Source organism: Protopterus annectens, chromosome 4.part0 (genome assembly GCF_019279795.1).
Source record: "Protopterus annectens isolate FY-2018-M chromosome 4.part0, PAN1.0, whole genome shotgun sequence".
In the NCBI taxonomy this organism is placed as follows: domain Eukaryota; kingdom Metazoa; phylum Chordata; order Ceratodontiformes; family Protopteridae; genus Protopterus; species Protopterus annectens.
In genome coordinates this window covers 616,917,550-616,943,990 of record NC_056733.1, presented here as the reverse complement: position 1 = coordinate 616,943,990, position 26,441 = coordinate 616,917,550, and the positions used below count along the sequence as shown (strand labels likewise).

General features: G+C 41.5%; 1 protein-coding gene across 9 annotated transcripts in view; it reads left to right on the top strand.

Moving 5' to 3' along the window:
• LOC122799480 (N-lysine methyltransferase KMT5A-like) overlaps positions 1-26,441 on the top strand; it is an 882,477-nt gene that overhangs the window by 722,920 nt on the left and 133,116 nt on the right. For all 9 annotated transcript variants that reach the window (XM_044068570.1, XM_044068567.1, XM_044068572.1 and 6 more), the window contains one exon: positions 25,072-25,262. In XM_044068570.1, the coding sequence (XP_043924505.1) occupies positions 25,072-25,262 (191 nt within the window). The remainder of the gene's footprint in view (positions 1-25,071; positions 25,263-26,441) is intronic.

Genomic DNA, 26,441 nt, shown 5'->3' with positions numbered 1-26,441 from the left:
TTAATATGCTTAAAAGCCTTTTGGTGTATTTGCTTTTTTGTTGGAAGTATATCTTTGTACTTTTATATTTAATTGCTTCCCATTAGGGGGGCACCTGACATTTGGGGCAAGAAAAACTGATGCCGTCTGCTGCATGTTTTATACCCCTGATGACCTGATGTCATGGAAGAAGGGATAGCAACTGATGCAGGACCCAAGACTTTGTTAATCAGGCCGACTGAGGGCTACCTGCAAGCAGATAACCCAAATGTAATGACTGCAACAGTGAATACACTTGAATATCTACATTTATGGTAAGTGTACACAACTATACTTTTTCTGCTGGTATATTTCCCCTTCGAAACTCAAAAAATTGTTTTTTTAATAACAATTCCATAACTTCAGCCATTAAGTTCAATTTAGATTTATCAAACCTTTTACTATTAAGTAGACTGTCATGGAACATGTTTAAACCTTCATCTTGGGGAATCACTATAAATAAATTAATAACATCAACAGTCAAGAATATATAGTTTCATTTTTGCCTGTTTTTAGTCTTTCCAAACAGTGCCAAGAGTCTCTTAAAATATGTAGTTTCCACAACTTCCATTTTAGACCATGTATCTACAAAAGATGCTAAACGTTCCGTTTTGGAACCACCAGCGGCTACAATAGGTCTAAAAGGCAGATTCTGAATTCCCTTGTGCACCTTGAGTATACCAAAAATCACTGGTAAAACTGGGTTCTTAACTGTTAAATAATTAAATTCTACTTAATCATTCCTTGAAAAAGTGAGTCATACAAATACATATCAATTTTCAAATAAGCTCTATTCATCTCATTTCTAGATGCTGTGTAATAGGGTACTTCATCATTAAATATTTAATCCATCTTGCAACTGTAATCCATAGTTGTCATTACCACCATCCCACCACCCTTGTCTGGTTTCATAAACCAATAATTTCTATTGTTAGCCAATTCCCTCAAAACTACCCTTTCATCCCGAGTAAGGTTGTCAGTTTTCTGTCTGCCGTGATTTAGTATACTTCTAAAATCACTTTCAGCACTTCTTTCAAGGGATAATACCTCCGGGTGTGGTGGTGGGATAAAGGTACTTCTTTTTAATAACATTGTGTTATAGGCAGCCTGTTCATCTAAACCCCATAACAGAGAAATACATTATTAAATTTAGTTGTCTCATAAATAATTTTAAATAAGCACATTAGCTATGTTTAAACGAAAGTTCAGTACAAGAGTTGTTCCTTTACTAAGAAGTTGAAAATGTACATCACCAGTACTCATTTCTGTATAGTTATATATGGTAAAACCATGTTTTTTCCAACAATTTACATTCCATTTGTTCATACACATTATTGAAGTCCATAACATTCAAAGAATCAACACATGATTCAAACATTTCGTCACTTTCACCCTGAGCATCCATTGAAATTTTGGCAATATGGTCAGACAAAAAATCACTATGCAAAATAGATACATCATTAGCAGAACAAGCAGTATGATAGATTCGGTGATAACCCCTCCTTTCCCCCGCCCCCTCTGGCCATTTTTGTTGTAATAGTTCTGTGGAGCAAACCTGCCTCCACTGTTCCCCATATTCCCCCTGTTTAAAAGTCTTTCCGACCTCCTTAGTTCCATCGGTTGTTACAAAAAACATTCATGGTTTTCAAATACTTCTCCATAACCTGCTTCAACAATATTTGCTGTTACACTACCATAGTTGTCGATATTGATGTCTCCTGGTACAGCACCATAATGCATATGTTTTGATCCTACCGGGTAAGCCCAGTTCTCCCTATAGTCGGTAGTGTCCCTCAAGAGTTTCTTTTGCTTAATACTGGCATTTTTGTTAAAAGTTTCAACATTGTTGAATTTTACTAAAATTGTCCCTATGTTGAAAAAACAATAAATCTTTAGTAATACTTTTGTGGAGACCAGATAATTCTTCCTCTAACTTTTCCAATTTGCTCTCATTGTTAATGATTATGATATTCATCATTTCCGTACCTGTATGATCAAATAGTGCAACCAGTTCACGGTTTGCTGTTGTCCCGTCTTCCATGCCCATGGGTCGTTTCCATATCCTAAGACCTTTCGGTACTTGCTTCAGCATCAACAACTTACTTAGAAACATATTGTCGAGCTGTAAGGCTCTAAATTTGGTACATAGCCTCTCGAAATTGGCCATCTGAGTGTTGGCATCTCCTTCCTTGCCTCTTGCGAGCCTGTTTGTTCCATATCCGGTTTACGGAACCAGCTGGTGAAGTCACGTACTTCTGCATCAGTCTCGGGGATTGGATTGTCCCTCATAGCCCCTCTTCCACCCATTTGAATAAAAGTCGTGGCATTGTTCGAATTAGCTGCTACATTCATCCCTGCATCTGCAATCGGTGAATGCAAGGTAAATAACTCTGCTTGTGTGCTAGTGAGCGTGTCAGCACCAGCACCACCACTAGCAATGTTTCCCATATATACAGTTTTTAGTCTCTCCACAGCAGTAGCTAATTCTTTAATGGCCACTTCCATACTAGTGACCAAAACTCAGAGCGACAAAGCAGCAAGCAATACAACCACAGAACCGAATAAACACTAAAAAAGAAACTGTCCCCAAGGGACCGTGTAACCAAAAATAAACAATAAACGGACCACTGTGGTCAATTGCTCTTACTTTGAGACGCAAACTAAACTAAGCGCTTTCGCCAGGTACTAAGCCCAGCTTCATCACATAAACAAAAAGATTGGAGAGCCCTGCTGTTGGCTGTAAGACTTTGCTCTCTCTTTCATCCAGGTCTTCTAAAACTCTTTACAGACAACACCACAGTTCTTTGGTATGTAAGCAAACTGGAACAAAATCATACCTTCTGTGCAGGCTAGCCTTCATGGCATAGAAACTGGCAACTTGTACTTTGTCATTCTTCAGGCAGTGTAGATCTCCAATCAGAATGTAGTGGCAGACATTCTGAGAAGGTCCATAACTCTGGATGGTTCACAGAGATGTTTCTGGACTTTTTCCACTGGTGGGGTATTTCTCAAGTAGATCTCTCTGCCTCCCCTTGGAACAGACTTCCAAACTTTTGTGACAGTTTCAGACCCTCTGATGTGGAAGGTGGGCGCCCTTCCTTTCTCGTGGAAGGGGATGTTTCTGTATGCATTCCCCCTTCCCTCTTGTTCAGAAAGTTCAGCTGAACATTCAATAGGACAAACCAGTAATCTTGCTGGTGACTCCCTTGTGGCCAAGACCGCATTGGTTCCTTCTGTAGTTAGCGAAGGGCAATTGTCACGTTACCTTACAAGGTGGATCTTCTCGCACAAGACAAGCTATCTCTCATACACCCACACCTGTCAACTCTACTTATGACACTGTGGGTGTGATATGCTTTTGATTCCTTTCAGACACCTTTTCAGAGAAGGTTTTTGGGGTTCTGCAGAAGGCCAGAAAATCCAAAACTAGGAAATCCTACTTATCCAAATGGAAGAGGTTTTCCTTCTAGTGTCTTTCTTGTAAACGAGACCCACTTTCTTTGGATATTCCTCTGGCTTTAACTTACTTGTATGGAGCTACTGAAGGCTGGGTTGGCTTTTTCCTCAGTAAAAGCTTGTTCATCAGCCATTTCTGCTAGTCTGCTTTTGTCTCCTCCTTTGGCAATAAATTGGATATTTAACTCTTCCTTAAAGGTGTCCTTCACATCAGACCTCCCGGGAAGCCTGTTCATCCTCCTCAGGACTTCAAATTTGTCTTGGAAAAACTCACTGTAGCTCTGTTTGAACCTGCAGCTACAGCTATCCTGCAACACTGTACTTGGAAGACAGCGCTATTACTAGCCATCACTTAAGCCAGGAGTGTCTCCAAACTTCAAGCTTTGATGCCCCCCCCCCCCCCAATTCCTGGTTTTCCACAAGGATAGGATTTTTGTGTACTAACCCTTTTATATGCCCAAGGTTGTGAATGATTTGTCACTTAACCAATCTATTCATTAGCCCACTTTTTCCCCTTTCCACAATCCTCTAGTGAGAGAGTTCTACACACCTTGGATGTGCATAGACAACTCAGATTTTACTTGGATAAATCTAAGGCTGTCAGGAAATCTGATCAGTTTTTCTTTTCATCCCAGGGCTCTGGGAATGCCCGTTTCCAATCAGACCATTTCCACTTGGATTTCTTTTATGTTTTTCATGCCAGGAGCCTTTCTGTTTCTGTTAGTGCTCATTCTGAGTGCTGTGGCTTCTTCAGGTGCTTTTTTCGGGTCTATATCAAAATATCAAAAGTTTACTTACCCAAACACCTAAACGCCGACACATTCCACGAACCGCAAATACACTGAACGCCCTAAACCGTGAAATTCAAAAACTCGAAATGTCATAGTTGTCCCATCCCACCGCCCACTACATACTACTTACACAAACTAAATAAACCACATACATACACTAAACCAAACCCTACTTGTAGCCCTAAACTAAACCCTTCTAACCCTACACTAAATCTTTCATATACCACCAAGTATGCACTTAACATAACCCGCACCCTAACCTTAAGTTCTGCAACTATCGCACACTTACCTTACGTTATACTGCAGAAGGCACAAGAATCAATGTTTTGAATTTCCCTCTTCAGGGCGATCGATGTTTTTTGCGTTTCGATGAAGACATGCCTGCGTTTAGGTGCTCAGGTAAGTAAACTTTCTATATTTTGATATAGACCCGCTTTTTTCAAAGGTTTGGATACTAACTCTATTTTGGAAGGAGCTTACTTGGTCCTTCTGTTCTTACGTTCACTAAACATAAACTGTTTGGCATCTCCAAATCTAGAGCAGGCTTTGCTAGAGCCATTCTCCATGGCTTTTAAGAAAGCGCCTCTGCTCCTTCCCCCTCCTTTTCTTCATGAGCTTTGGTGCTCTCTCTCATGTTAAAAATACTGCAACATAAAATAGGGCGTAAGAGTTGTGTAAAATCTTACCATAACCATAGAGCTATGTTGTAGTATTCTGTCCCTCCCACCTTCCCCCCGATGTTCATTGTGTTACACTGCTGCAGTCATTACACTTGGGTTATCCCGCCATCAGGCAGTCCCGCAGTCGGCCAGAGTTCCAAAGTCTTGGTCCGGCGTCAGTTGTTGTCGCCTCCTCCCTGACGTCAGTGCGACAGGGGTATATAAGATGCAGCAGATGCCGTTTTCTTCAGTCTTTCTTGCTGCGCGGTGCCCAAAGCAGAAGCAGTTCGCAAATGCCAGTCTGCCGACTCCTGAGATTTTCATTACGAATCCAGAACCGAAGTCTTCTAAAAAAGCTAAGTACCCCATTGGGGATGTCCGAAAAAGTTAATAACTGTATTTCTTGTGGGAAGCAAATACCTCATAAGGATTTCCACTCCTATTGTATTCCATGCCTAGGCCCTGACCATGACGTCACTGGTTGTCTGTTTTGTGCTATGTTTAACAAGCGCACTATTAAACGTCGGTTTGATTTTGCTCATTATTTTGGTAGAAAATTTAATTACACCATGCCATTGGAAATTTCGACGACCGCAATGCATAAAAAGGACAAGGACAGGCATCAGAGGCCCAAAACAGAAGACGAGGCCTCTTCTAGGCCAGTCGCCGGTTCTCCGGTTTTCAGCGAGGTGCCTACGCAGCTCCTGACGGCTGCTTCCACAGAACCACAGACCACGTCCGACTCCCACGTGGAGCTGGCTGGGCCTTCGGACGCACTAGGCCTTCAGTTTACCGATCCTAAACCTACAGAGGAAACCGAAGTAGCTGAGCAATCCACAGCTACAGAGGGTGTTTTCAGACCTACACAGCTAAGTATTAAACCCTCTGTTGAGTCTAAGCCCCCCCTTAAAGGCTAAGAAACAGACACAACTCTCTCCAGGACAGGCTTCCACGCCTAAGAAACAAATGCTAAAAATGGCCGAGGACCTAATCACCCTGATCAGGGGGTCCCATCCCCCTTCTGATAAAAGGCCCAGGCAGGATGCAGACTATGAATCTTCTGACCAGGTGTCCATTTCCTCTGACTCTTCCTCAGACCTAGGATATTCTTTACCCCCTTATGAGGATTCTGATGCTAAGGAATCAATTCCATCAGCCTCTCCGCCTGATGATTACTCCTTTGTGGAGAACAAACATGCCATGAGAGGGCATTTCCATTGGGAAGGCCAGGATTACTCAGAATCCAAGAAAAGACTTAAAGACTTCCTTTTATTGCTCCCATAGCCGGCCTTAGGCATAGGCCAACTAGGCGGTCACCTAGGATTCCAGTCTAGCAGGGGTGCTTTCCCAGTATTTATTTGGTGTAGGTAGACCAGAATGGGGCACCAGGTAGTGTGATGAGGGGTGCCTTGGAGCCCTTTTGCCTAGGGCACCAGTTGACCTAGGGCCGCTCCTGATTGCCCCAACATAGACCCCTTGCTATCCCACCAGTTTTAGACATTGTGGATGATGTGTGCACTGAATCCAGTTTGAACCCTGACTCCTTACCCCCAGCCCCAGTTAAACCTGATAGATATTACAGTGTCCCTGACTCTCACAAATTTCTGTACAAAAGCCCTGTTGCTGACCCTGAAACTATCTCTCAGGGACCCAAAGGGATTAAGGCCTCATCAACAAAAAACCCAGTTCCCTCTGGCAGAGATTCCAGAGCATTAGACAGATGGGGAAAGAAGGTATATACGTCTGCTACTTTAGCAATGAGAGCCTTGAATTGCCAGTTCACATGCTAAAATATCAGCAATTTTTGATGTCTCAGTTGAAACAAAAGATGCTTCCAGATTCAGATCCTCCTAACTTAAAAGAAATGCAGGATTTATTGCATGCAGCTGAACAAGTAGGAAAACATACTTTGCAATGTGGGTTTGATTCCTTAGAGGCCTCCTGCAGAGCAGCAGCTACAGGCTCTGTCATTAGAAAGCATGCTTGGTTAAAAGAACATACGTTACCAGATCATGTTAAGGTCAAACTATTGGATGCACCTTTTCAGCGGGATGTGCTGTTTGGAGTTAAGGCAGAGGAGGTATTAAAGAAGATGGAGGATAAGGCAAAATCTGTGCAAACGGTGAAAGATTTCTTACAGGTTTAGCCTCCTCGTTTTAGCAGAAATTGGCCAACAAAGAATTGGTCCTTTCCAGTCACAGATAGACTTCAAAGGGGCAGATACAGACGTCCAAGAGGTAGAGGTCAGACGCAAGGTCCTTACAGGCCTTGACAATGGGGCACACCAGGCCAAAAAGAAGGGGAAGACAGGCTTTAACCTCATAAAAAACAGCCTCAGTGACTTTCCACTACAGCTGCCAAACAGCTCGCTCTTGGCAGCCCCCTTAGGAGGAAAACTGGCACTTCTCTATCACAACTGGCATTACATCACCGAAGACAAATGGGTTCTTAACATTGTATCTCAAGGTTATAGGTTCCATTTCCACACCTTTCCAAGGCTAAAAGAAATGCCAGATCTGCCACCAAATCATTGGGCAGAGGCTCAAAAACAAATTACAGCACTCATGGACATGAGAGCTATTCAAAAGGTACCACCACAGGAACAAGGACAAGGATTTTACTCAAGACTCTTTGTAGTTCCCAGAAAGGATAAAGCCTGGAGACCCATTCTGGACCTTTCTACACTAAACACTTACCTGGATGTTCCGAAATTCAAGATGTTGACACTACAGCAGCTTCTTCCCATGTTGGGCAAGAAAGCTTGGCTCGTGACTTTGGACCTCAGAGGCATACCTGCATGTCCCTATCAGACAAAATTGCAGAAGATACCTCAGATTTCTAGCTGGTTCAATGCACTATCAATTCTCTGCACTGCCCTTTGGTTTATCTACTGCGCCCAGGGTCTTCACAAAGTGCCTGGGACCAGTAATTGCATTTTGCAGGCAAAAAAGAATTCAAATTTATCCATACCTGGACGACTGCCTGATTCAAGCAGAGAGCAAGGGCATTCTACTAAAGCATCTGGCGTATGTAAAAAAGTTAAGTTGCCTGGGGTACACAGTAAACTAAAATAGATCAAAACTAGTGCCCTCACAGCAGATAATATTCCTGGGTGCCAGCTTGAACACAACGGCCCAGATGGCTTATCTCACGCCAGACGAGCAAAGACAACTGACTCAATATTTTCAGTTATTGGCAACAAAGACCCAACTCCCTGCAAGAAAAATTCTGCATGCCTTGGGCTACATGGCATCTTGCATACTACTAATTCCATATGCCAGACTGCATATGAGGAAACTACAATGGTACCTAAAGAGTGTATGGTCTCAACACTGTCAAAATTTGGAAACAGTTATACCACTAATTCCTTGCCTACAACAGGAGTTTCGATGGGCACAAGCTTGTCAACTCAACAAGGGACAGCCTTTCACTCAACCCACAGCCAGGCAAACACTGACAACAGATGCATCGGATTACGCCTGAGGAGCACACATGGCAGGAAGATGTATCCAGGGCGAGTGGCCCACAGAGCAAAGACATCTCCACATCAATCAAAAAGAGATGCTAGCTGTACCAAATGCTATTATAGCTTTCAAAGACCTACTGCATCCAGGACAATTACTATTAAAGACAAACAACACCACAGTTATATGGTACATAAACAAGCAAGGGGGCACGCACTCCTACCCCCTCTGCAGACAAGCCATGACCTTGTGGAACACGGCTCTAAACAACCAAGTTCATCTGCAAGCGCAATTCCTGCCAGGAGAGGAAAAACACACTGGCAGACGACCTAAGCAGAGACATTGTGGACCCACACGAATGGGAACTGAACCCACAAATATTCAGAATGATAACACAAAAATGGTGGAGCCCGGACATAGATCTGTTTGCTACCCCAAAGAACTGCCAATTACAGAAATTCTGCACAAGGAGCTACCATCCACAAGCATGGAAAGTGGATGCGCCCTCATTCAGCTGGAAAAAACTACAAGTATACGCTTTCCCCCCTTTACCTCTCCTTCCAAAGGTACTCATAAAAGCCAGGCAGGAAGAGCCAAAAATGATATTGATTGCACCAGACTGGCCACGCCAGCACTGGTACCCAATCTTAAAGAACTTGACACAAGAACCACCCTGGATTTTACCACAGATTCCACAGTTGCTGACTCAGCATAACAATCAGATACTTCACAGCCAGCTAAAGAGCTTAAATCTAGCTGCATGGAAAATTCCTCTCTCCAAAGCTGTTATGGATGTCATTCTGGAGGTCAGAAGTCCTAGCCCCAGGAAAGCATACTCAGACAAATGAAAGAGATTCTGTGCCTGGAACCAAGCGCACAGCCTTGACCCTCTAGTCCCAAACATTCCTCAGATTCTGCAATACTTAACTGAGATGCTGGACAAGGGCCTCTCTTTTTCATCCATTAAGATCCATGCCTCCGCTATCTCTGCTCATTACAACACAGATCCACCAATTTTTTCTAATCCTTTGCTCAAACAATACCTCAGAGGGGCTAAAAACATAAGACCGCCCGGTAGAGCACCAACACCTACTTGGGACCTGAATTTTGTTTTGGAAAAATTAACTTTACCTCCTTTTGAGCCAGCTAACACAGCAGAATTAAAATACATCTCTTGGAAAACTGCTCTGCTACTGGCATTAACATCAGCACGAAGAGTTTCAGAATTACAGGCACTAATGGCAGTGGGACCTTTCCTCATCTTCCACCAGGACAGGGTGTCTTTAAGAACCAACCCTACGTTTATGCCAAAGGTGGTATCAAGTGTGGCTCTAAACCAAACTATTCATTTTGTCTCGTATTCATTTGCCAACTTTTTATCCAAAACCACAGAACAAAGGGGAGAGACTACTACATTCTTTGGACATTCACAGACAGTTACGCTTCTACTTGGACAAAACCAAAGCTTTCCAAAAATCTGAGCAATTATTGGTAGCATACGCTGCAGGAGCACAGGGAAAAGACATTTCAAAGCAGACTATTTCAAAATGGATAGGACACTGTATATGTTTCTGCTATACCCACTATGGGAAACCTGTACCTAGCAGCATTAGATGTCACTCCACCAGGGCAATAGCCACTTCAACTGCCTACCTCAGAGGAGTACCTACCCAAGGATATTTTGGAAGCAGCAACATGGAGTTCTGTGCATACCTTCACCAAACATTACCCTTTGCCTTTATACTCCAAATCACGAGCTGGCTTTGCCACTGCTGTACTGCAGGGCCTTATAGCCACCCCTAATGCCTTATAGATCCAGCCTCCCTACCTCAGCTTTGGGATTCCACCCAAGTGTAATGACTGCAGCAGTGTAACGCGATGAGCATAGTACAGTTTTGTACCTACCATAAATGTAGATGTTAGAGTGTAAACACTGCTGCAGTCCAGGTTACCCTCCCTCCTTCCCCTCTTACTTTCTGGTATTTACCTAGATCATATACCCTTTATTACCTATGGGGAGTATTTGCTGGTAACTAAAAATGGTTGTTTACTTTTCTTTTGTATTTTTTTACTAGCAATTGGTATTCTCTACCTATTTGGGGGCACCTGACATCTGGGGCAAGAAAAACTGAAGAAAATGGCATCTGCTGCATCTTATATACCCCTGTCGCACTGACGTCAGGGAGGAGGCGACAGCAACCCACGCCGGACCAAGACTTTGGAATTCTGGCAGACTGCGGGGACCGCCTGACGGCAGGATAACCCAAGTGTAATGCAGCAGTGTTTACACTCGAACATCTACATTTATGGTAGGTACAAAACTGTACTTTTTTTTTCCCCTGGGTATATGCTTACCTCCTTTTATTCCTTAGACTGGTGTTCTTGCTGGGGCATTCATTTCTGAAAATGGTATGTGTGGGCTTTGTTTATGGTCTAAGCTGGCAGCTACCCTGCATGATTAGTCCTACATACCCTGCAGTAGTTAAATCTTTTGTATACTGGCTGAATGCTGGGACTGCCTTTGGCAGTGATTCCCCTCATGTTGGGAGTACTGCACATAGGACAGTAATGGTTATGGTAAGATTTAGCACAATTATTCTTTCTTGTACACTGGTACTCTTTTGCTTATTCTCTAGTCATCTGGGAAACTCCTTTTTTCTTCATACTGCTGTGCTGTTTCTCCCCTAACTCACTCATCATCTTTATCATATTTGCTGTGACCTCATCAGGGCCAGCTGCTTTCTTTGACTTCATTTTCCTTAGTGCTTCCTTCCCCTAGGCTGGGCTCCTCCTATTTTTTTCATTACAGGCCATGTCGGAGAGGGTACAGTTTATTGGGGGGGGGGGACTGCTAGAAGTACTCCTTCCATCTGCCTTTACCCTGTGGACTGATAAGCAAGTTGTTGCTGGCATCCTTTATGAAGTGTCTAGCTTTTTGTCTTGCAACCTGACAGTTTCTTTATGCTATCTGAGTCACTTTCCAGAAGCTGGTGGAGTGCCTCTGATGGCCTTGTTTGCTATTTCATCTGCTCTGTGTACATCTCCAGAAAGGATAACTGATGGTGCCATTCATGATCGAGCACTGCACAGAGAGGATTTTATTTCAATGACAAAGGGGGGGTCCTAAGATTTCTCTGCATCCCACAAGAAATACCAGATCAAAAAAGCTTTGATGCATATTCCTCTTCCAGAAGTCTTGGGCAGTTTTTGCAATCTCCATCTGGTGGGGCAAGTTCCTGTATGCCTTTCCACTCCTGCCCCTGATTCCAGGTGGTATCTAGAAGAGTGTTGAAAAGAACAAAAGTTATCTTGATTGCACATCTTTGGCAGAGTTATCACTGGTTCTCCCACTGACTTTTGAAGACCAGAGAAGACCGCATTGTTTTTGATGCTGACTGAAATACTGCACCATATTAAACCCAGGGCTGGTAATACGCAAGCTGGCAGTCTGGAAAGTAATTGTTTTTCCTTGCTGCTTTTGTCAGAAGAGAGAGGTTAGGAAACTAAGCACTAGGGAATCATACTTGGCAAAATGGAAAAGATCTTTTCTTTGGCCCTAAAGCAGGATTCTTGTGCATACTGAAGCAGAGGTAACAATGGGTCTTCATTTCTACTGCTGCAGTAGCCTTTAGGCTGTATGGGTTGTGATATGCGCAGGACACAGATGTCCAGCTTACAAAAGATCTTGCTGCTTCCCACATCTTCATTCTGACTGCTCACTGGACAGCTGTGTGTAGGAAAAGCCATAATTGGTGATTTCTTCAGTACATCTTTGCTGCCTATTGAAGAAGCAGCTCACTGCTTCACAGGAGCAGCAACCAGCTTTCAGCTTTGTTCTGACAGATGTCCCAAATGGGGAATCCTTCCACACATTTATTGCCCTTTTAGAAAAAAAAGATTTTTTTTAAATCTGGGCATTGTGTAGTATTTCTCCTTTAAAAAGTGTGATATTTTGAATATCAGATGTTTCTTGTCAGGGACCACTGTGTTTAGCACAATTTGTGAGCTAATTTTGTGAATGTACTATTTGTGTAAACTGGGCAGGGACCATTACACAGTAGGTCAGTGCTTGTGTACACTGTCCACACACCATTTTTTCTGTCATCTTGCATTTCTTGGGTAAAAGGTTTCTGACAAAGTTAGTGTGATATTTTTGCATTTACTGTAAGCGGAGACTGTTTCAGTGCATGTGTTCTATTGAACATTGTTTTTGACTGCTCACTTTTCAGCCAACTCCTTCCAACTCTTATCCCCTTTGAGAAATCTTCCTTTTGATTTTAGCATGGATATTTATCCTGTATATGTGGCTCCATCTCCTGCTGTTCCTTAAAAAAAAAAAAAAGTTACGAAAGATCCCTTGCTGACACCATGGCCTTGGTCAGTGTCTCTGTTCGTGGGTGAATCACTAGTGGCCATTCATCATTCCTCAGACCGCTCGCCTATCTGGCTTCCCCTGGTGTGTAGTCTTTTCAGCTGTCATGATCCAGGTGCCATCCACATTCTCTTTGTCTGTTCCAGTGTATGATCTGAGTATGGAAGAGCCATCTTTGGTTCAGGGTTGACACTTGAGGGGGCAGGGGTTGCTTGGGTAGCTGGAGAAAAACCTCTAGACTGTGCAGAAGTGCCGCCTTAGTCTGCCTTTATCCAGACCTTTTCCTGCAAAGGAAAAAACAAAGTTTAAACACTCCATCTAAAGCTATGGTGTCAGAGGATTTTCTTAGGCAGTTTATTACAGGCTGTTAATACTGGTGCTCAGAAATCCTTGCATAACAGTAATATCAGTTGAGAAATTCCTTGGGGAAAATGTCAAAGGATTATGACTGAGATGGGACGACTTCTGCAGATTCTGAAGCCCAGTTCCCTGATTAAAAGAAAACATGGTCCTTACAACCCCCTCTAATGGAATTTTCATTTTCACAGAGAATAGCAAGGATGAATGAGGTGTGTTTATGGAAACCGGTGGCTGTTACCCTGAATTGAGGGTAATGTGATACAAGTAGATGTCTTTCATTCCACTCCCATACCACCTATTGTGCCAGCCTTGGAGAATCCAATTAATGTTGCCTGTAATAATCCTGGCTTCAACCTTTCACTTGTCAAAATGGTAAACGTTTTGCAAAGTTTGTCACACCTGAAAATTTGTATTCCCACCTCTGGTCTGACTTTGCAGCAATTTCTACATCTTCGCCAGCTGTGGACAGGTTAAGAGAATGTCTTACACTTGGGCTTCCAGAATTCTTAACTATCAGACGTGGAAGATTTTTATTCTGATTTGTGCAGGCAGTTTGAGAGAATTATCTGCTACACTGAAGGTACTTCCTGTTTGAATTCCATTATTCTAATATTTCTCAAGTATCAGAACATCTTTGTATGTGCACAGTTGTGCAGATATAGCTAGGGCCTTCTCTCATACCACATAGTTGAAATTTGCCTGTGTGCACAATCAGAAGTTTTCTGATGAGGTAAAGTCTAAAATGTAAAAACTGCATTTTAGATGAGTTTTTGTTCGTGGACCCGAGTAGCAGGTGGGCCAATTTGAGAGGTGGAAGTCTCACAAATCTTTGTTCTATTAAAAAAAAAAATGCCTCCTCCTCAGCCTCAGCAGGGGAACAAAGAGATGGCAGGATGGGAATAAAAAAAGGATCTTTTCTGGGGGGGGGGGGTGGCAGTCTAATACCTTAAAATGACTGTGCAAGCATGCTTCCACCTCCTACCCTTCTCTGTAAATCTGTGCCAGAAACTTTCTGTACATTACCCTTTGGAAGACATTCCAGTGTGCATCTAGTACCAAAGAATAGTCTTCTAGACCATTCTCAGAACCCACACTGTAAAAGTTGCAGACACCAAATCTGACCTCAAGGCAGTGACAAGTGGAGTGCCACAGGGTTCCATCCTGGGACCTCTCCTGTTTGGTGTCTACTTCTCTGAAGTACAGGCTAACACAGAAGGCCTCTGGCTGACAAAGTTCGCAGATTATTGCAAACTAGGAGCCATAGTCAAGTCCCCAAATGATGTAGACATCCTACAGAAGGGCCTCACCGAGACAGATGCCTGGTGTCAGAGCCATGGCCTCAAGCTCAGTGCTAAAAAGTGCGGTGTCATCCCCTTTGGTAAAAACTCTGTACCCATGAACTACCACATAGGCAGCAATCTACTTAACACCGAATGCGTGATAAGAGACCTTGGGACCCGGGTGGACAGTAGTCTCTCCTTTGATAGTCACATCGCCACAGTAGTCAGGAAGTCGTCCTATGTGGCACACCTCATCATAAAAGGGTTCTCATCCAGGAAAAAAGAGGTCATTGTTCCCCTCTACTCGTTACTCATTAGACCCATTATAGAGTACAACGCCCCTTTTGGAATGTACCTCACAAGACATCTGCAGCAGCTGGAAAGGCCACACAAGTACCTCACAAAGAGAATTACTGGCCTCAAACCAAATGCCCTACACTGACCGCCTCAAAAAACTCCAGCTTTACTCTGTAGCATATCGCCTACTCAGAGGTGATCTCTGCCTAACATATCAAGCTATGTCAAACCCAGAGCTGTTGGACATGCTACACCTAAAGAAATCCCAATCTCTCCAACCTACATGCTCTAGGGATCTAAACCTTGCACCACAATAAACAGGACACGCTGGAGGGATAGATTCCTGTCCCAGAGACTTCCTATACTCTGGAACAAGATACCCATCTATGTCAAGCAAATTCCATTAGTATTCTTTCAAGAAAAATCTTGATGAGTGGATAGGGAATGCACCCCGGGGATCACTTCTGTCTCTCTGCTGGTGGCGTAAGCTATGGTAACTTGCTGGCTAGGCTTACGTAGGCCCTTGGGCCGATAGCCTAGTACCTACCTATGAACCTATGTCCTTCTGTTACTCTGTTATCGTATTCTTTACATGAATGAGTTGCCTGCCGCAACAACCCATCTGCCAGTATACAAATTACTTTTATTTTTATTTATTTTATTTACATTTGTTTACCGGGAAATTCCGACTGGTCACTGGTCCTTTTTCAGCGGAGGCCTGGGGAGAAAAGCTCCACAAAATGACATGGTAGATGGTAAACAGTAACAATCAAGGTACGTATGCAGTAGAGGTGATCATGACATGGAGAAATACAGGTGCAATTTTGATACAATTGAGTAGAAGCTCTAATTAAAAACATTGAGAAATAGGAAGTAAAACACAGTGCTACAAATTTTCTAAACCGTAACTAGATAACCATGATAGACTAAATGATAACTAATTCCTGGAATGATTAACAAGCAGTGAGTAATCTTCAGTTCAGTTTTATAGTGGTAGAGGGGGATGCTCTATCTAAAACTGAGAAGGGTTGAAGGGGGGGGTTTATTAGTCTGGGTTTGGACAAGGACAAACCCAGTGTGAATTTAGGTGAGATTTAAGTGCAGTCTTGAAAAGACTGCAGGAAGGAAGGGGTAGTTATGGTAGTGGGAAGGTTGTTCCAGATCTTGGATATAGCGCAGGAAAGTAGTGCTTAACCTGTTGAGTTTTTGGCTTTGGTGAGCTAGAGTAGATTTTTGTTGCAGGAGCGTAGTGGTCTAGAAGAGTGGTAGGGTTGGAGAATTGTATGGAGCGATGGGATTCAGAGAAGGTGATTTACTAGTTTGAGCAAAGGTAAGTTGAGTTTGATGTAGGAGTTGTGGGAGTTCAAGCCAGTCAATGTCTCTAAGGGAGAGGGTGGTGGCTGCGATAGGAGGCACCAGTGGCAAATTTTGCGATTTTATTATAGCAGACTTTGAGCTTGTGTAGATATGACTAAAATTTGTAAGTATGGGTGATGCGTAGAGTAGGGTGGAGATTAGTTGGGAATTGGCAATAGAGATTTTTGCTGGTTTGGTGAGGTATTGGTGGCTTCTGTATAAGGCACCCAGTTTTTTTTAACTTTTTTTGTTAGTGATATGTGGGTGTCAATTTTGAAATTGTCTATCTGTATGCCAGGTTTTTTTGTGTGGACTGTTGGTGAAATGGAGATATTATCTTTGGCTTGTATAGTGAAGTGTGGGGTGTTTGGGGTAGATTTGGAGGATTGGAAGATGAGGAGTTTGGTTTTATTTGGATTGAGGAGAAGCTGGGTATTAGCCAGCTTTCAACTGAAGAGAAAGATTCTTAGGTGATCTATTGGAGCTATGTTAGAGTTGGGGCTGAGCAGATGAGGGTGGAATCATCTATATACCGTATGAGGGAGGCATGTTTGGTGGCAGTGCTCAGCTTGTTGGTGAAAAGGGAGAAAAGTAGGGGGCCAAGGATGGAGCCTTGGGGAAACCCTGAAGTAACAGGGAGGTGAGGAGATAGATTGTTGACCCAGATGACTGCTTGCTGGCGGCCTTGCAGATAGCTGTGGAACCAGTTTGTAGCTGGTGTGGAGAAAGAGAGGTCGGATAGAGCAGTGAGTAGTAGATTGTACGACACAATGTCAGAGGCTTTAGATAGATCCAGAAGTACAGCAGAGGGGAGGAGGCCATTATTGTGATGGAGGATAGTGTTGGTGAAGGAGAGGAGAGCAGTTGTGCTGTGGCGTGGTCTGAAACCATGCTGGGTATTGGAGAGGTTATTGTTGAGGAATTTGAAGACCTGTGAGTTGATGCATTTTTCGAGCATCTTGGAGAGGGGGAGAGGATGGCAATGGGGCGGTAGTTGGAGAGATCAGTGGAGGGGGCCACCTTTGTGGAGGGGGATGATGTGATATTTTCCATCTCATGGGTACATAGGATTCAGATATGGATAAGCGAGGACATCAGCTGCTATCTTTAGGTATTCAGCGGGCAGGTAGTCGGCTGCTTGTTTTGTGGGTTTTAGTTTTGTCAGGAGTTTTTTCATGTAGGAGGTGGGTAGTGTGGAGAGAGAGAAGGTAGGGAGGGGTGTTTTTGGGGTGGGTGAGGAGAGAATTAGTGTAGGGAAGTGTATTTTGTTAGGGATAGAACGGATTCTGTGAAGTGTTTATTGAAGGAATCAGCAATGCTACTGGTGGAGAGAGGGGTGATTGGTAGGGGGATGCTTACTTTTCCTGGGCAGAGTATAGAGTTAATTGTGGACCAGAATTGCTTGAGGTTGTTTTGGGAGGAGTTTAGGGATGTCTGATAGAAAAGGGCTTTATCTGCTTTTACTTGCTTTTTGACCTTTTTATGTAGTTAAAGGAAGGAGTTGCCTATCTGAGAGGTTTTTAGTTGTGCGCCAGCGTTCCCATGTTTTATCCCTGGTTTTCATAAGGCCCCTGGTGTTTTTTTTGTAGCCAAGGGGAGTTCTTAGTTCTGATTCTGGTGTTTCTCAGGGGGGCGTGAGAGTTAAGAATGTTGAGGAAAAGTACTGTTAAAGAAATGGACTGCTTCGTCTAGGTTGAGGTACTTCAGAGTTGACCAGTTTGTTCTGGAAGGAGGAGGTGAAGGAGTTGTTAAAAATTAGCTTTGTTGCGAGCAAGTCTGTGTGTAATGGGTTTGCAATCGTTAATGTGATTTTTTAGTAGGAAGGTTAGGGAATGGTCACTGAGGGAGTCAGGTAAACAGCCTGTTAGGTAGGTGTGAGAGGCTTTGTTAAATAAGACCCAGTCAAGAATGATGTGGTTATTGGGGTTTTTTATTGACCCTAGTGGGGGGGGGGTTGTATTAGCTGAGAGAAACCATGGAGATTTAAGTGGAGGGCTGGGTGGTTGCTGTTGCAGGATAGCCAATTGATAAAGTCTCCGACGATGATAGTTTCTTGGGGTAGGGAGAGATTGGCCTGGTGGGAAGTACCACCCTATAATGTTTGATTTGTTAGAGTTTAATTTGAGGGTAGTGTAAAGTATTTCTTCCTTGTCAAACCGGGGAGCTGATTTGGTGAGAATTTGGATATTGAGGTGGTGGTTGTACAGCAGTGCCACACCTCCTCCTTTTCTAGATAGTCTGTCCTTAAAGAGGATGTATCCAGGTGGAAGTATTTCCTCACTTTTGATGTGAGGTTTGAGCCACGATTCGGTTGGGATAAGGATGTCAGGAGGAGAGGCTTATGGTAGGCATGGAGGTCTTGGATTTTATTACTGATGCTTCTAATGTTGAGATATAGTGAGGAGGTCATTTGGGTTTTTGTTGCTTGTGATTTGGGTGATGGGCGAGTTATTAGGAAGGGGGTTTGTGGACATGGTGATAGTGGGGCCAGGGTTGGGGTGCACAACTCCACTGAAGTTTAGAGAGAGTGTTGAGTGTTTTATATATGCAGTAAAAATTTGTTGTATTTTATGGATATTTTGTGTTCAGATGTGGTGGGGGTTTGGTAATTGAGTAGTTATACTGGGTGGAGGTAGTTTGTGGTTGGGGTAATGAAATTATGCAGTGGGTGTTTGAGAGGAGTTGATGAGAGAGTGCAGTAGAAATGGATGGGGGTTATGACTGTAGCTGTTTGGTAGGATGTAATATAGTATAGAATAGTGCAGGTGAGGATTACAACACTATTACCTAGTGGCATGGTTGCTTTGGGTTAGGATGTGAGATTAAGCAGGTAGGTGGGGTAGAGAAGTGGTGAATTTTTCAGTAAGGCTTGATTGAGGAGTAAGTGCGGGAGTGGCTTTTAGCTGAAGATAAATGTAGATGTACTGGGGTGGGTGGGGTGCAAAGTGAGTGTGTGTGTTTATTTATTTATATATATATATATATATGTATATATATTTATGTATATATTTATTTATATATATATATATATATATATATATTTATGTATATATATATATATATATATATATGTCAACTTACTGGTGAAAAATATGCTCACCTGTCACTTCAACAGAACCCCATGCAAACTCCTTCATGTATATCAAAAAACAAATCCCCCCTTTATCTTCTAATGTAGTCTGGTTGAATGTTATAAACAGATTGCCATTCAGGTAAATAGGACAAATTATATGGCATGTTCACAAAACTGCCATAAAGTTTGTTCATATACAAAAACTAAATAGCCTGCAACCCTATGTATTCCACAAACATAAACACTCTTGATCCAAAAGAATATCAAAAGATTTTTTTGTTAACAGATACAGCAACTTAAGACAAAAATATTCAAACAATCTTTATTGTAAGAATAAATTCATAATTCAGTTAGTCTTAGTTTCACTGTGAAAAGTTGCTTATCAAAAGTATATAGTTGTTCAAATAATGTCCATAGACACACCATTAACATGATAAAAAATATTAAATGCATGTCCATTATAGATGGGCTATAGTCCGATATCAAATTCCTTTGTTATTGGCAACAAGTGACTGAATTCACGAACATGTCCTTCGCTTCTTATTCCATTGAAATACAAGAACACAGACCAAATAGGAACTTGTCCGTAAACCTCTGATAATCACAGACCAGGGTGTTGGCATCCTAGTTTTAATTGCCAGACATTCTTCCAACATCAAATGTACTCAGAACATTTTAACTTTATCTTTGTTGACCAGCTGTAATCCTCAGCGATTTCTCAAAATGTCGTTTTTCTTAATGGTGTAATACCAAACACCTGGCAATGAGAAGCCTACTTAGAGGTGTGTGGTACATGACATGTAGGCTGCTGTCGGACATAGGCCATGAAAGTGACATACACACACCATTCTCGGAATTTCTTGCCGCTAGTCCAAACGTTTCACCTGTATGTACATTCTGCTCAGCGAAGTGGTTGCTGTCTGAGTTTCAGATAAGTCCCCTGTTGGGAAATCCTTTTTTTACCTTTTTTATTATGTTTAGGTGAAAATCTGATTACGTCCTCCAACTCAATCTCACAACTTCAGACATGCGCATCAATCTTTCTGTGCAGAAAGCTGGCTAAATGATGATCAGCTTATCTTAAACCCTCAAACAAAGCTACTATGTCCCAAAAACAATGACTACCTTCTGTTTCACTTCACTAAATGCCATCATAAATGTAGACTCACAAAATTACTGGGAATGACTATTGAAGACCAACTAAAATTTGACTTGCACATTCACCAGGTAATTAAGAAAACTAAGCAAAAACTTAGCATGCTGTACCGCAACTCAAAATTCCTCTCTGATTCTAAACACACCCTGGTCCAAGCCCATCTCCTTCCAAGCCTCCTCTGTGGCTCACCAGTCCTCACCAACCTTCAATCCTGTCTACTTTACAGGCTAGAACAAACTTATAATAAAACTGCCAAATTTACAGCAAACTTTCCTAATCCTACCCATCATTATATAGCTCTCCCCAAGATACAATGGCTTGAATTTTCCTACCATCTTAAGCTATCCCAACTACATTTAATCCACCTTATACTAAATAAGCCCACTGCTTGTCCTTCTCTTGCTGATCTAGTTGCCTACTATCCCACCACATCCTCTCCGCAGTTCAGAGTAACTTCTAGAAACGTGCACCCAAAATCAACACTGTCAATCTCCTATATAAAACATCCATAACAAAAATCTGAAACCTCCTCCCCTCTAACTTGCAAAACATCACACAAGCAGCTTCAAAAAAGATTAAAGCACTTCTTCCAGAAAAACTGGATCTGCTCCTGTCAGGATCCGACTTGACCTCTTTTTATTTCTTTTATCTTTTCCAAATCTACTTGATTTTAAAAATTGACTGCAGATTGGTTATTCCACCTTGTACTTGTTCTCAAATTATATGTTTTGTTTATATTTCTATGATATTTCTGTATGTTAATAATGCTGTAAATTTACTGCACATATCTGATTAATACTCTAATCTGTGTTATGTAAAGAATTTACTTTTGGAACTTTTCTCTTCAGGTCTCCATAGAAAATGGGCATGTGCTCAGTTGGACCAAAAGGTTAACAAATGTGAAATGTTACCCAAGAAAGGCAAATGTTCATGTGGATGTCAGATTCTACATAAATACCATCACCAGCAGTCTCTCTCTGTCTTCGGCCTACTCACGATCATAGATTTTGTTCTGTCTGCTGGGCCTTTGTGCCTAAAACTTCGAGAAGTAGGCTAGCTTCCCTTTCTGTATATTTAGAGAATATGTGCTTGAAACTCTTTGCAGAAAACGCAGCGGCAGGCTCAGAAATTTGGGGCAATGCTGCACTGTAGCTCTCCACCTCAAAGCACAAAAGATTTGGTCAAACCCAAAAATAGGGGAACAAAGCCCCAAAAGTAGCGACACATTTTAAATATTGTTCTTAGAAACATAGAAAGTTGCTAGACCAAAAGGTGGTCTTACCATGCATTTTCTGAAGAATATGAAGTCAGAAACTTAAATGCATGTTAAGTAGTGAATTCAGTCCTCAATGATTTGCCACAAAAATCCAGAAGGCCACAAATGTTATGAGGAACAGACCAAAAATGAGTAAATTTTACAGTCCAAATATCTGAACAGTTGATAGGTATGCCCCCCCCCCATGTCTTATCCTGTCTGCTGAGTTCCCGACTGTAAAGCTCCTAAATCAAAATCAACTCCGTAATCCCATTAAATCGAGTAGCAAATTGCCTGTTAAGTAATGATTTGCCAAAGTTCAGTGCCCATCCAAAGTCTGAGAACACACCGGCCAATGCTGATTTGCTCTCAAACTCTGTGCAGCCAAGTCAGTGACTGCATAGAGGCTGCTTTACCTGCCAGAAGTAAGCCCAGAACTAGCCCCAGAAACAAGCCAGCCCGGTGGCATCCTAAATTAAACAGGATATACAACAAAAGGGAAAAAAATTATGCAAAAATCAGGAAGGTTAATTCCCATAAAGATGCACTTTTTCAAAGTAAATAGGCAACTAAGAGAGGTAATTGGGTCAAGCAAAACCAACTTTGAGGTTAAGATATCCTCCCAGGTGAAATATAGCCATAGGGCCTTCTACAACTATGTCAGAAACCTCAAGGGCAGCATACAGCAGTGTGCTGAACTGGTGGATTAATGGTGCCACATTCACAGAGCTTGGCAATGTAGCAAACCTGTTAGCAAACAAAGCCAGTTTCAACTTCACCCTACTCTCACCCACACCATCCTCCTCAATAATAACCTCAAATATAACCTGTCCAACTATAACTAGAGCATGTATAGGCTGCACACACTAAAGCCAACAACACTGCCTCAGTGGGCTCAGATAACATCCCAGGATGCCTCCTGAATAGTCTTAAATAGGATTTATCAGAATCCCTAGAGTCGTTATTTAACTACAGTCTTAAAACAGCCTTTGTGCCACATGAATGGAAGACTGCGGTCATCCCTCTTCATAAGGGAGGACCTTCAACAGATCCTTGAAATAAAGACCCATTAGTTTGACTAGTCATATTTGCAAAGCCATAGAGTTATTGACAAGGACATAGGACACTTCAACACTGGATCCATCTCAGTTTGGCTTTGTCAGAGGAAGGTCATGCTTACTGTATCTGGTGGACTTCTTTGAAAAGGTCACTAAGGCAATGGATGAGGAGAAAACTGTACATACTGCCTACCTACATCTGGCTAAGAGATCTGATACAGTACCTGACTCTAGCATTGTCAAAGTTACAAAACGGGGTATAAAACCCCCTTTAACATGCTGGAGATAGCTAGCTGTTTGTTTTGATGAATATTTTGCGCATCTTGAAAACCGCATCAGAACTACTAGATTAAAATACCTCATTTTTGTTTGCAGCATAAACAGGACATGCTGGAGAGACAAACATGTTTCTCAGAATTCCCATTCTCTGGTATAGGCTCCCCACCCCTGTTTAAGTGCAACATGGACCAGTGAATGGGTAATCAGAAAATCCCCTCTGGTCTGCTTGCTGTCTCTCTGATGGACAGACGGTCAGTAAATAACCTTCTATAAATCAAGTATAAATCAAATTTGTGGGTAACGCTTGGTTTGCCTTGCTAGGCTTTTAAGGGCCCTAGTGATCGTTGGCGTAGTATACACCTATGAGCCTATTTAATTTGGTGTAACTTTTATAGTTTATTTAAGGTAAAGTATTCTCATTAGTTTGCCTACCATAGAAATATACTCTAGCTTTGTCTTGTGTTTAGAGTGAAAGGAGCTCAAACATCGGTCCCCTTAAGGGACCTAATTTCTCGAATTTGAGTTTTGTGTTGGAGAATTGTTTAAGTTTTTGTTGAAGCTATTGTCACTAGGAAGGTAAGAGTTGCAGGCTGTTATAGCTACTAAGCCTTTTTCATGGTTTCAGATGGGTAGGGTGTTTTCTGGTTAGACATGCCTTAAACCAGAAGCTGTGTTTTCCTTGCTGTTTACATTTTCGGAATCATGGAGAGCCCATTTTGTACTTTAACCAGGTTTTTCTGAATTTGTTGCAATAATCTTTCTACCAGTAGGTTGGCAGTGCCAGTTATAATATAGACCATTCTGAATTGGTTTGCAGGATGCTTCAGCTTTGTGACTCAGTGGGCAAGTCTTTGCAGGACACATCTAAACAGGTTCCACAAGTGTCTCTGGTCTTCCACAGCATGTCTGTAACAGAATCAAATTAGTAAATTGCCTCCCTTGTGTTTGTTCACACTGTGCCATTGAAGATGAATTGTGTATCCGGGAAGAGATGGTTATAGATTGTCATTCAAGGGGTGTTGGTAGAGAGCCACTCCCCAGCTTTCATATTTGTTGTTTAGAATGTACCCATCAGTGCATTATTGTAAACAAGTGGAAAAATGAGTTGTAGTGCAGTTGGATGAGGTACAGTCACTGAGAGAAATTAATTCTTGTCCTTTGGATAAAGGGTTGTTCTTTCATTCTACCCGTGTCTCTCCCCCTTACTGTTTTCTCTTGAGTCCTTTTTACTACCTTATAGGCTTCATGCATTTTATTGCATGCTTGCTGACGCTTAACAGTCTTATTAAACCTGCTGCATTATAGGCTTCAGTGTAATGTGAAAGTGTTAACTGTTACAATTGAGACCTTTCTTTAGGAGTTGTGCAGCTGTGTGAGTCAAAGGTTTGTGCACATTTAAGCAGTGAATTTCTGAAGTAGATGTCGCATCTCTTGAGAATCTTTTGTGCCAGTCTTCAAATCCACGTCCCTTTTTCATAATGACACTAACTATACTTTCTACTAGATCACTATACTTCATCAAAAGGGGGAATTTTCCTAGGTGCTGCAGCCTCAGGTTTGGCATGTATGCCTGATATTTACAGGATGTTTCCTAATTGTGGTTGTCAGTTTTTCAGTGGCATGCTAGTGAAAATAGGTCATTTTATTACTTTGTCAGGCCTCCTCTTCATAACTTCTTTGGGATATTGCATATTGGCAAGACTGGCCTTGCTCTGTATTGTACCCAAAAAAAAAGAGCGCTTATGATGTACTGTCTGAATTTAAAGCTAGGGAGTGACGGTGTCCCACAGTATGTTGGGGCTATGGATCTGAATTCTCTTCCGTTTTAAAGAATGCTGTTTATGGGCACTCTCCTCTATCTTTGGGGAAGGGTGGTCTAACTGGCCCCTCACTGAGTGACAGTATAACCAGCTAGCCTGAAAGGAGGGTGATATTTATGCAGATGTAAAAGTTTGGCAAACAGATTCCTTAAAGGGGTGTTGCAATAAATTACTCCGGACGGTGTGATTCACATAATCTGATTTGTACCTCAAGCAGCTATACTTTCCTTTGTGTTTTCTGAGATATCACAGAATTTAGCACATTAAATGAAAAGTTACTGTGTAACATTTTTAACTGATTTTTTTTTCCCAAATTTGCTGGTCTTTGAAGTGCAGTAGCAGAACAGTGCAACGTATGTTTTTCTTGCACTTTCTAGGTGGATTACATTGATGGCAAAGGTAGAGGAGTCCTGGCCACTAGGTGCTTTTGTCGAGGGGAATATATAGTGGAGTACCATGGAGACCTCATTGAGTTTTGGGATGCCAAGAGAAGGGAAGCTTTGTATGCTCAAGATCCGTCAACAGGCTGCTATATGTATTACTTTCATTACTTGGGTAAAACATATTGGTAAGTTGAACTTTCTTCCAGCTAGAACCTGTGCAGCATGACAAGTTGCAGAATTTTTTTTCCAGCAAGGTATATGTGATGTATGGTTAGAAGCAACTATTTGTTTTTTTCTTGAAAAGCATAGGTGCTGGCTGAGATCTTTCAGCTTGTGTAGGTACACCCAAGTCTTGCCTCTGGAGCTGAAGTTGAGGAAAGCGATGGTTTTAAAATATACATCAATATATATATATATATATATATATATATACACAGATATACTTATATGCATACACACAATGTGTGTATATGTATGTATATATATATATATATATATATATATATATATGTATGTATGTATGTATATATTATGTTATTCCGGTCGGCTAATGATTGGCAGTAGATTTTTACATGCAGAGTTGCCAGCCCTGACGCACAACCTTCAACAAAGGTATGCCCATTCACGCATGTCTCCACACAGAAGACGCTCTAACTGAGAATCGAACAGGACAACATCTTACTGTGAGGCGACAATGCAACCACAGCACCACCACTGCAGTATATACCTATCTATATATATATATATATATATATATATATATATATATATATATATATATATATATATATATATATATATATATACATATATATATATATATATATATATGTATATGTGTGTATATATATATATATATATATCTATCTCTGTGTATGTATGTATATATATATATATATATATATATATATATATAATGTGTGTGCATGTGCGTATATATATATATATATATATATAATGTGTGTGCACGTGCATATATATATATATATATATATATATATGTATGTGTGTATGTATATATATATATATATATATATATATATATATATATGTGTGTGTGTGTATATATCTATGTGCAATAAACCACTTTTTTATTGATACTCTAATGGACTTTGATTTATGCTAGCTATTGGATTTGCGTGACATCTTGTACTTTTGTGGAGAACAGGACTTGATATTTTATGTGCAGTTTGGATTTTTAAGAAGAACAGTACTATTACTAGGTATAGCTCCTGCATGTCTCGCTTTCCTCCTTATTGTTTTTGACATTGCTATTATTCCTGTGGATATTTGGAGGAGCATTCCCCAAACCTTTTTTTTTTTTTTTTCAAAAAAAAAAAAAAAGATAAAAAAAAAATTTTTTT